This window comes from Chelonus insularis, unplaced genomic scaffold (assembly GCF_013357705.1).
Source record: "Chelonus insularis isolate UGA/USDA-ARS -01 unplaced genomic scaffold, ASM1335770v1 contig_614_pilon, whole genome shotgun sequence".
In the NCBI taxonomy this organism is placed as follows: Eukaryota; Metazoa; Arthropoda; class Insecta; order Hymenoptera; family Braconidae; genus Chelonus; species Chelonus insularis.
The window spans coordinates 1-12,058 of NW_023276668.1; the positions used below are offsets into that span (position 1 = coordinate 1).

At 29.3% G+C, this 12,058-nt stretch overlaps 2 protein-coding genes across 2 annotated transcripts; one reads left to right on the top strand and one right to left on the bottom strand.

Moving 5' to 3' along the window:
• Positions 1 to 904: 904 nt before the first annotated feature.
• Positions 905 to 2,309, bottom strand: LOC118070480 (protein OPI10 homolog). Its single transcript, XM_035089085.1, has 3 exons — positions 1,967 to 2,309; positions 1,673 to 1,802; positions 905 to 1,575 (listed from the first exon to the last, which is right to left on the bottom strand). The coding sequence occupies exons 1-3, from the start codon at positions 1,994 to 1,996 to the stop codon at positions 1,142 to 1,144; spliced, it is 594 nt and encodes a 197-aa protein (XP_034944976.1). The 5' UTR covers positions 1,997 to 2,309; the 3' UTR covers positions 905 to 1,141.
• A 6,878-nt stretch (positions 2,310 to 9,187) lies between these two features.
• Positions 9,188 to 11,313, top strand: LOC118070485 (myogenic factor 5). The gene is made up of 3 exons (XM_035089092.1): positions 9,188 to 9,493; positions 9,848 to 10,182; positions 10,677 to 11,313. Exons 1-3 carry the CDS (start codon positions 9,201 to 9,203, stop codon positions 11,087 to 11,089), a joined length of 1,041 nt encoding a protein of 346 aa, XP_034944983.1. The 5' UTR covers positions 9,188 to 9,200; the 3' UTR covers positions 11,090 to 11,313.
• Positions 11,314 to 12,058: the final 745 nt, after the last annotated feature.

Consider the following 12,058-nt stretch of genomic DNA (forward strand, 5'->3'; position numbering starts at 1 on the left):
AGTAACCCTGAATCATCGAAATCCGAGAATTTTCATATCTAACCTCAAAAAATGCAAAAAATCGTAATTATGCTTAGATCATACATTTGAGGATGTCATTAGCAAGAGTGGGACGAGACCGATCCCAAACACTGGCTGTTGACTTTATTTTGTTAGATAGATCACGAGATATTTCGAAAAAACGGCAGAACATAAAAATATGCATAACTGCTATGCTGATGATGCTACGGGATTGATCGAGGGCTCATATGAAAGATCTGGACCTGAGTGTTGAATTGGGTTCCCCCTATAGGATAACCCCGTCAAAAGTGCCGTATCTCGCTTAGTTTTCGAGTTATGAGCGTTTAAACGTTTTTTTATGTTTTCTTGGAGCATAGCTTTTTTTCTGCAAATAACTGGTGGGAAGAGAAGTGATTATAGCTATTGTTAGATTCCGGATTGACGTGCCATTTTACTGTCATTTTTATGAATGCTGACTGCATTTCTTCGCTCCTATGTGGACTGAACTTTTAACTGGTCTCTCTTCTCTGGCTGTGTGAAAAAGAAGTTAACAAATAGGTAAGGTAGATTCCTTCGGTTCGCTGGTAAAAACACCTGAAAAGCCATCATAGGTAGCGTTTGAAATTCTACATCGATTTGGCGGGAAATACGGATTTTGAAAAAATAATACGATCGTATTAACTAGTATTAGCGATCGATTACTAATATAAATTTATGCTAACATACCATAAACATATATAGATTTATAAGCTTCTTTATTATATTATGAGGTTATATTTTTTTATGCATGTAGTTATAGGTTCGAAGAAAGTTATCGTAGTTATTCTTAAACATTTACCAAATAAGAATAAAATATTCTAAAGAATTACACTTTATTAATTTTTGTTTATTTTTATCAAAGTATTTGTACTGTCAATTAATTGTTCAAACGTACAGCGTGTTTTTTTATGAAAATGTATTTATTTGATAATTGTTTTATCAAAACATTCAAAGCCTTTTTTCACTAATAACGTGAAAATGAAATGCACATTATATGTAAAAAAGAAAAATCAATTTTTGTTTAATTCTAATTGTTTACATTTAAATGGAATTAAATCAAGTATTAAGTGTAAATGTTGATTATTTAGGCAGCTGATATTTATCATGATTGTTTCCAAAAATTTGGATTTTGTTGTAATCTTCTTTCAAATGTTTCATACCAGCCTTGAACTGATGACAGAGGCACAAAATTTTCTGTAGGATTTGGTACCATTTGTGCCTGAGTTACTGAAAAACTTGAAATATAGTTCAAAAAATTCATAATCATTTTTTGACCAAATTTCAAAAATTCGTTTGCTTTTTCAGTAACTAAATTTGCAGCTTGAGGTTCAATCACAGATAATGGCTCAACTGATATTCCAATTTGAGCTACATGAGATATTTTTCCTATACCAAATATTCCTAAATTACTGTTTTCAAATTCATGGTTTTTTTTCAAATTTGATATTTTAAAAATAGCTGAGGGCTTGACATTCGAAATGTAACCAAGGAACTGCCAGTTTGGAGGAGCATTTGGATCTGGCCAGCTAAAATAAACTGCAATCAAAATATTTACATCAACTAATCAGTATCATTGATGATAATTAATACTTAACATGGATAATAAATGCTTTTTTATAAATTATTTAAATACCTGCACCACCCATTCCATCTGGAAACGGTATTGTACCCGTTAAAAAGATGACAATGTGGTTGACATTGTCAGCATCCGCAACGTTAATTAAAAATTGGTTTTCACTGATTTGTTGAAAGTCAGTTTGAACCTGAATAGAAAATAATTATTTATTTAATATAGTTATTTTTTAGATTTAATTAAAACTTGTGTATTTATCTTAATTTAATCTTTTTAGTATTTGAGGTTAAGTGATAATGCCAAACATGAATTTCAATCAATGAGTTTCTAATAAATAATTATTTTAATACTTACAAGACGACCCGATACAATTATTCCTAACATGATAAAAAAACTTCACAGCATAATAGGTAATACAAAATAATATAAATGAAAATAATTCCAATAAAATCACGTTTTTATATGCTCTGAAACTTGAATATCTTGTTTACATATGAAATTCGATAATATTGATTGATCTTGTTGAATTAAATGTTAATTCCATGTACAGAACAAAGTGTCATAATTTGTTATGAACTGTTTACTAGCGGTGTAAACAATTAGAATAAAAAATTAATGAGACTGTATTTATGAATGAACCATAGGTTAGTTTTATATATAACTATGTATACATTGATGTCCTCAAGTTAGGTTTCGTAGAAAAAATATGCAAAAAAACGCATGTTACAACGAAAAGCCGGTAGCAAATTTCGTAAAAGAGGAGCAACAAAAGGTTAATTAGCATCCGCTGATAAAGAAAAATTAATTAGAGCAGATTTTCAGAAGATGGTAAAGTCTATTTCAAAATAATGACCAACTGAGCTAATGATTCAAGCGCTAGTGTCGATTAGCATTGCCTATAAATTTGATTCTCAACCGTCTTTAGATGAATATCAATCAAAGTAGATCCTTATTGAATTATACAATGTTTATTCCCAAATATATAACAAATATTCTATATAATTTGATGTATAAATAATTAAAATCAAGGTTTCCAGATTTTTTATCAAGTAGGAAGTGCAGTTTAATTTTCATTTTTGAGCTTGAGTAACAATCATGACTTTTACTGTTCTGCTGTCTACCATAATAAACCAAGGTTTTGATTAAACATGAATTTTCCTTCAATTATTCTAAGCTGAAATTGAAAAATTCTTAATAAAAATTAATTGAACTTTAACACAATATTCAATAAGCAGAACATCAACAGTGAATACTAACCAATAATTGATCATTCTCAACGACATCTTGACTATTTGAGATTAAATCTACTATCACACATTCAATATTTGATGTTGAGATAAGTTTCATCGTTATAACTTGTTCAACGAAACGCTTATTCCGATATTATCAGCTATTTTCCGACACGCTGACCATTATGATGACCATCAAGAGTCCATATGCAAACAATGAAGTCAAATTATTTTCTCGATAAATTATTTATGTACAATACACAAAAAAGCAGCACATTACGTACTTGTGTATACATAACAAATGATTCAAGTTATGTGACTGCTGCAGTTATGACTTATTCTCTTAAATTGAACCTATGAAAACCACTGAATCAGTAAATATTCAGTGAATCGCATTACCAATCCAATTCCTGATTCATACAGTGATAGGATTGACACTGGCAATCAGTGAATATTCACTGATTTATTTAAGAGAGTATGTTATGTCTCTAGAAAATAAATAAATGTAGCAGATTTGAATCAAAGGAAGTAAGTTAACTCAAGTATGGAACATAAACCAATTTTTGTCCATTATAGATCCATTATACAGACTCTATTTTTTATTTTTACAGATTGTTCCTGATGGTTTGATAGAAATCAATACTGTTGCTAGAGCAGACTTTCGATCAGTTTCAACAACAAAATATTGCTGCATGTATACTTTTATGAGTTGAATATTATGTGAAAAAAACATAAAATAAACATAAAATAATGATTGCAGAAGTGCATATTGCTGCTCAATTCAGTCCACCTGTCTAATATCTACTCATGCATCCGGTTGACGCGTTAGCATTTCCGGTATGTGGGGGATGAACGTTCTGCGGTGTCCTCGCGGCTCTTATCGAATAAGTGAAGGGGCTAGTACCCTAAAACATTCCACGCTCTAATGCACTTCATGTACCCTCGTCATCTTCGATGTTAAACCTTCCGACCCTTTAAATCGATTTGTTATTGCGACACGCAATTGTTTCGATGATGAATGTCAGAAGGATTATTTTATTGAATTTTTTTCAATTATTATCCAACAATTGTCACTTTTCCAATTCTTTGAATTTTTTGTTTTCATAAAAAAAACTCTAGAAGCAGATGAATAACTAAATCGACTTGTTAATGAAAACTATAAAAATAAAACCAATTTAATATTCTCATAATATTCAGGTAAAGTTTGACATTTTTTACTTGCTAAACTCCCAACTTTTATGTCTCTTTACATCAATAATAGTACAATAAAATAATCAATATCTTTATTTTTCAACATTTTTCTTATGTAAAAAATATAAACAAATTTTGTATGTATATTATATTATCGGCCAGATTGACGTGAGAATAATATATTTGAAATAATTTATTTTCTCTAGGATGCGGAGTATCTAACACCTGGTATCGTGCAACCCCGAGAAAAATGTCCTGAATCCATCGACAACATGTTTCATGCTTTCCCCTAAGTGTCTATTAATTTACACTCAGCGTGAGTGTGAAATCGATTTACAGATGCTTTTGGTTTCTTTTCTCTCGAGTGGTGCTCTCAATCTCCCTATAGATTTGGTATTATATACTGTTGAATAATAAATATCGGGAAGAGTTGTAGCCATTTATACATTCTTTTAGATACTTTCTATATAAGCTCCAGGAAATATCTAATTTACTCTTACATAACAATAATGACGAATACATGTGCAAGTATTATTTTAATATTCAAAGTATACAGAACCGATGCTAATAGCTTATTAGTGGTAGAACGCTGATCGACGATTGCTAAACTAGCTGACATTTAGTGTGAGTTCTCGAACTTTAAATACTACATTGATGATACCCAAGTTCTGATAAAATAAGAAAGTACTGCTTTCAAGGTAGACCATCTATTTTTTGTCAAGTGTATAAAGAAAACTAAAATTCCATATCATCTTTTCAACAAACTATTCTATTAAAAGAAAAGATTGTATATTTATTAATAACAATAGAATTAATAGTATAGATCAATTTTATTGTTGCATTCAATATAAAAAGATAAACAAATAATTTCCAATAATTAATTTACTTAGAAGGTAATTTATGAGAATTTTCATAGAGATGGTAAAATTGTACTTTACTAAGTTATTTTAAGCTGTACAGTTTAAGCCTACGTAGGATAATTTTTATTTAATCTTTTTCTCCACGTATGAACAAAGTAAGTTAATAAAATAATAACTGGCTTTGATGATTTTTAGGTAATATTATTCATATAAATAACGTTTTTTCCAACAGTACTTTACAATTAAAATTTAAATCTCAAAACAAATTAAAAAATTTAACCACACAATAGCCAGAGGGGGGCTGATTCATTATTTTCATAGAGGATTACGTACACAGAGGCGTTTATCACATTCGCAAATCGATCAAAGCTTCGTTCGAATATATATGCAGGCATTGCAGTCGAATAAAATCACATATCCCTTTTATGATGTCTACCACAATCATTCGTTCGTAAAATAATATCTTGTCATGATCATCGCATCTTTTTTTTTCGATTAGATCTCTGGCATTACTTTTATTCCCTACCGGTCCGATTAGACATCACGATTTCATTGCGTGAATTAATAGTCTGTATATTGGTATAAAGGATTCTAGACTTTACATCATTTCATTTTACAGTACTCTACAACAGTGAGAAATAACACCCGGTTGCTTGTAATTCATTACTGACAGGATTCGATTCGAGATCCAACTCTAATCGTTGCTAACTTGATGAACCTCTTGGAACCTTATTCCATCAATTTCCCATTTTGAGGCGTTACTTAGACAGATAGATGCAGCCATCTGGTTCAGGTAATTTGTTTTAGTTTAGTCTAATTTATTATGTGGACTTTTTTGGATTCTCATTTAGCTGAACATACCTAGGTTTAATAAAATAATGATAAAATATAATATTTAAAAAATACTGTTGATAATAACATTAACTTGGAATAAATATCAAGCAGAAGATTAGAATGATTTGGAAACTTTATGAATAATTACAATGTGAACTTCACAGCAAAGCTGCTCTAGTTGAACTAAAAAGTTGTTTGCAAATTTCTACCAGGATAGGAGATTTAGGCTGCACATTAGTGCATGTTATATTGCATCTCTAACAAATTTTGTTTTTAATAAAAAATACATTTCGGTTATGAATAATCTAATGATGTATTTTAGAATAAAAAAAAAAACTTTCTAATGGTGAAAATAAAAATAAGTATAATTTAAAAAATAGGAAGAAAATGAGTTTTTAATTGAATTTAATTTTCTTAGGGAAATAATAAATTATATTGGAGTATTAATTCATGCATGGTTTGATAAAATGAAACATAGCATGTGTTTTATTAATTCAACGATTACAGTTAACCTTATGTTTACGTGCTAACATACAAGTAAATCACGTGAAAGTGTGTTGTGTACGAGTGTTATGCATGATTTTGCTGTTACTATATATTTTATATTTATATTATTATATAATATTATAAGAATATGAGTAGTACGTTTGGAGACAACGGTCAGTAACGTACATGCTACTAGCTGTTAACTAATAATTACAGGTTTCAATTCACCGGCCAAATGTCGTTGATGTGGTTAACCCGTTGCACAGCTTTTACACACGTGTCACACACGTGTAGATAATTTTCATTGCAAAACAAATATTGTTTACTAGTATTTTATTGATAGTTTATTAAAAATGAAGCAATTTTTCAATTAATTTTTATATTTTTAATAATTTACTACTGAATTAGTTTGAAATCTTTACCAGTATACTGTTCTCTCTAAAAATAAATCAATGAATATTTATTGATTGAAATGATAATAATGACTGAAAATAAGTGAATATACACTGTTTTGCAGTGATTGTCACTGATTTATTTTTAGAAAGTAAATTTAGTAAAGAAACGATCAGTTGTTCCAAACCAAAAAATACAATAAAAAATTCACAAAAAATTCAATATTTAAATTATTTCAGTAAAAAAAGTAACGAATTAAAGGAAAGAACTTTCTAAAAATGAATCAGTGATTATTTACTATTTTAAGTGATAATAATAACACTAATTCAAACAATAATACTTTCATAACTACAAAACAGTGAGTATGTTTTATAGTGATTTTTATTAATTTATTTTTAAAAAGTACGTAGAGAGAATTTTTGTATTAATCGTAAGTAAAAATTGGCAAGTGCACGTTTTGATATTAGAAATGCAAATATATCTGTTCAACAGTGAATTTTTAGTTATCATAAGTAATTGCGAAGTGATTTTGAGCAATTATTTTACTAAGACACTTCGTAAGTGTCCATTTTATTTACAAAAATTACGAATTTACCGTCATTATCATTTTTACTTCGAAGCACTTGTCATTTTTCGTACTTACACCTACTAGTGAAAAATTTTCTTGATATAAGTGAATAATTGAAGTTTAATACTTTGTGCTATGAGCTCACTGCAAATCTCACATTTGGAAGTGTTTTATTTCAATGCACTTATAGTATTTCAAAATGATGTCACCTATTTGATTAACATTGTAGTCACTTTTAATGCAGTTGAAAGTGTTTAAAAAGTGATTGCAATGTTAATCGAATGGGAAACGTCATTTTAAAACACTTTAAGTAAATTTAAAGCACTACGATTTGCAGTGTTTTCTCAGAGAAAATTTTTTTTTTTAATAAAATCATCTCTACTCGACTTTGAAGTTGAAATTCAAATTACTAGTATATCATCATCCATATAATCTAAGCCTATTTTTGACGTCAATTTTGTTGCTTTAACAGAATTAAGGTTAAAAATGGGCCTTATAAAATTTATTTCGAACCTTAAAAATATATCAATGCCATACAAACAATGTTATAAAAATTTATGATGACATTGATGATCAAAATAAGATTTTTAGATAAGTTTAAGACATCAAAATCTTCAATGAGATTGATGATTCCCAAAATGGAATTAAATTATAAGCGGCAATTGGAACATCAAAGGAATTAAAGATTTGAAAGTTAAAACTGAACTTTAAATTTACTTTTGGATACAGAAGAAAAAACTATTGCATTATAGAAAAGATATTTTTTTTCAATTTTTAGACGATTCATAGGATGCAGAAGAATGATTGCATTGATAAAATGTTACAAGAATCTTGAAATTCATTTTAAAAAAAAATTTTTACAATTAACGTCGAATGGTCTTTTATTTGTAATTTATTCAAATGAATTTTGAAAAGCTTTCTATTAAAAGTTGTCGAAATCTTCTATTTTTCTTAGCTTTCAACCTACGAACTTACGAGAACATCCCTTATCAGATCGATGAAAAGGCGGGAACGCAACCCCAGCAACGACGGTCAGACCGCCTCTACCAACCCCCGATTGGACGAATAAGGTCAGAGCTTCAACTTCGAACCCGGGCATAGCTACCTATATCACCTCGTTCCTTTTTAACTCCTCGCTATCTCTCATTCTTTGTACGGGAATCGTTGATACGTAAATCGCCACGAGACCGGGAATATGTAACCTCGATTGTTTTAATCTACCAATCAGTTCATCACAATAATCACCAAGTGATCATCTGTAAAAATCATAATAATTATCCACTTAGCACCCATTTGCTAACAATTCATTTCAAATAAACAAACTCAGTTAACTTTCAATACAATAATAATTTAAAAAATTGAATTTATTGAATATATTCAAAGCAAAATGGTTGAAATTTGTGATAAAAATTGTGCTAAATTATTTAAAAATAAGTGATGATAGTATTGGTTGATTATATATTTAAGTAAAAATGATTTATGGAGAAGAAAATTGAAGGAGTTGAGAAAAGCAGTGAACATATTTATTTTTAATTGTTATGAACTTGTTGAAATAATATACGTGCCGATACAGGTTTTTAGATAGATTAGTGTGTAAACCTGTTAGCAATTGTCTACAAGTGTACTCAGGAATCTTTGGCACGTGTCGTTACACGCGGCACGTGTCCATGTTTAAGGATATCCTTAACGGCGCGTGTTGGTGATCTTATCGGTATAGCGATCGCGAGTGGATTCTTGACGTGTTTAAGTGGCTAATGTGAAGGATTTCATTGATGCTATTTACTCATTATTTATAGAAATCTTAATAAAATGTTTAAAAAATACCAAAAAAACATTTATGTGAAAATTTGAAAGAAGTACTTGTCAACGTCTAGTCAGACATCTAGTCTTTTTAAAGTAATTTTTAAATAATAAATAATATTATTATTATATTCATAATTATTATTTATATGTTCAATAATTGTTAAAGAACATTGGAAGAAAAATCATTTTAGTTCATTGTGAAAAGTAATAAAGAAATAAATATCATGATGTATTCCATGGATAACTTGGAGTTAGATATGATGAACCGTCATTATATTTACGACACCCATGGGTTCCTGGGTAATCCTGTGATTCCATCACTTCCACCTCACTGTGGCCCACCTTCAGCAGTCGCTCTTCCACCCATAGTTTCACAAATTCCACCATCACATCCACCTGGGAGTACTGGTAGCTCTAATTGCAGTGAACACTATCCTTTTGATGAAAACAGCAGTGATGATGAGAGTATTTATGGCAGTGATCGAGAAATTCGAACACGAGATACTCATTCTAGAAAGTAAGTTCTGTTTCACAATTTCATCATTTTTAATTTCAGTTGATCAGAATAACTTGATATTTCTTTTCATTTATCCAATTTTGCTTAATAAGTAAAATGAAAAAAGATTTCTTCTTAATTATTCTGTTATTTTTTAACAATTAAATTGTTCTATAATTTAGATAAATAATTAAAGCTAGAAATAATCAACTAAATGACTAAAAAAAAAACCAACAAGTAGCAGTAACCTTGCCTTTATGTTGATACTATGCATGAATTTGATTTCTTCTACTCCAAATCAAAGAGATTTACTTTTAATTTAAACAAAGCTTTACAAAAAGTCATATAAACAATCATTTTTAATGTTCTTAACAGACGTAGTCATGATTGCATGAATGGAGGAGGCGAAGATGAAGATGGTCCTTCGTTAAAACGACCAAGACAAGCTATCCAACAACGCCAAGCTGCTAATCTAAGGGAACGAAGACGTATGCAGAATATAAACGATGCATTTGAGGGACTTAGAGCACATTTACCTACTCTCCCATATGAAAAACGTCTATCAAAAGTCGATACACTTAGGCTAGCTATTGGCTACATAACCTTCCTTACTGAACTCGTCCGAGCTGATAAAGGCAACGATTCCCTTGGCAATGGGACGATATCCAGGTGTTCTGGTCGTGAAAATTCCGAGAAAGTTATAGTTCACAGTAAGTATAATGATAGTATGTTTAGTTACATTTTTCTGATTCAAAGTTTACTGTTTATGTGATGGACTGATGTGCTAAGTAGATAATTATGTTTACTGACAATTTAAAACAGTAAATGATGAGATAGATAAATTCTTGTACTCAACCACCTGGTAAATTATATAATTTACTCAATTTAAATATGAACTCTAACCCCCTCTGACTTGATATTAATGTTCTTTTAACCCCCTCATATGACACTGCATTCTATTGTTAATGAACATAAGTGATATGTTGAACTTCATACTTCCTGTTTCATAGCACTCATAAATTACCATCTATCTGTTTCTTATTAGAATTAAATTATTACCTGGATATTTTTTTATTCTCAGTTTAATAAAGAGTGACATTTTTATCAAGTTTATTAGACAAATAACAATTTAAATATTTTTATTAAACAAAACAAAGTGTTTCAATATTTTATAACGACTAATTATTTGATATATTCTATCTAGGCTATGGAGGCAATCCCTACATCTCTCATTCTCTATCTTGGTCAAGAAAATCTGATATCTCTCCTAACGGTACAATGTTTGCCAAAGTATGGACCCCAGAAGATCCTAGAGTGTCGAAAAATACTAGCAATAATTTCAATAAAATAGATGAAATTGATATAGAGAAGGTTTGGACACCTGAAGATTCTAGATTACCTAAACATGGTGGCGCTAATAAGTTTGAAAATGTGGAAATGCCAAAAGCATGGACTCCAGAAGAATCTCGTGCCTTGAAGAACAGTTGTCTTAATACTAATGGCATGGAGGTAGCTAAAACATGGATGGAAGATTCATCATCAAGACAAGGTTCGAAAGAACGCGTATCTGATATTGAAAAACATCGAACACTTGATTGTGTTGTTTTACAAGCATAGGACATATAGAAATAAGGGTGAAACTTATAATTAAAGTGACAAATGTGTTATTTAGTTTTTAAGTGATAATCAGTCGAGTGTCATCAGCATACAAGGTCAAAAAAGTCCTCAACTTTGAAAACTAGTTTAAGTGTAAAGCAGTATTGTTGTTATAATATTAATATCATTCGGTATTATGTTGAAATTAGCCTTTATAATACAAATACCAAAGACTTGGATTGAAAGTTAAGAGTGTTTTATTGATCTCTAGAGTCTTCAGAAGTTTTATAAAAGCTTAAAAAACTTTATTTTCAATTTCAATTTGATTTATAAATTCTTTGATACAGTATAATAAACAACAATGGCAGTTCAAAACCAATAATTATTGAAATAATATTATAAAATGAAAAATTTTTATGTAAAATTACTTCCAGCATATCATTAATCATATCAGAGTGAAAAAGCTAACAATGTGTCAATATGATGTCCAATAACTTCTGAATGTATAGTGCAAATAATTGTTCTGAACTCAATGTTATCAAGGACTCTAGAGACTGAAGTATAAATAAAATAGTCTAGTCGATTATCTAGTCCAGTATCATTATTAAAAGATATTTTTATTGTAATTTATGAAAATAATGTGGTAATTATTTCTCATCTGAGTATAAAAACAAATATAAAAAACCATCACAGTTAAATCCAACATTAATGTTCATTTTAAATATTAAATTAAGAAAAAATTATTGCTCAAATTATTTGTATTCATTTCATTTTTTGGAAATTAAAATGATACAATAGATGAAAAGAATGTAATTATCAACAATGTAATTATTGTAAATGTCAAACTCCATTCATTGTAAATAATTCATTAGTTTTATTTATTTAAAGTTAAAATGCATTTAAAATAAGAATTGATTTATTATAATAAAAAAACCTAGTAATTGTAAACATTACCATGAACTAGTATCATGAAAAAGTGTTAATAATAAA

Excerpts from the sequence above, each read along its gene's own strand:
- LOC118070480 (XM_035089085.1), bottom strand. The coding sequence starts at position 1,996 with ATGTTAGGAATAATTGTATCGGGTCGTCTT. Across the intron at positions 1,803-1,966 it reads TAATTGTATCGGGTCGTCTT|GTTCAAACTGACTTTCAACA; the intron begins GTAAGTATTAAA and ends TTTTCTATTCAG. Across the intron at positions 1,576-1,672 it reads AGATGGAATGGGTGGTGCAG|TTTATTTTAGCTGGCCAGAT; the intron begins GTATTTAAATAA and ends TTTTGATTGCAG.
- LOC118070485 (XM_035089092.1), top strand. The coding sequence starts at position 9,201 with ATGATGTATTCCATGGATAACTTGGAGTTAGATATGATGAACCGTCAT. Across the intron at positions 9,494-9,847 it reads CGAGATACTCATTCTAGAAA|ACGTAGTCATGATTGCATGA; the intron begins GTAAGTTCTGTT and ends TGTTCTTAACAG. Across the intron at positions 10,183-10,676 it reads CGAGAAAGTTATAGTTCACA|GCTATGGAGGCAATCCCTAC; the intron begins GTAAGTATAATG and ends TATTCTATCTAG.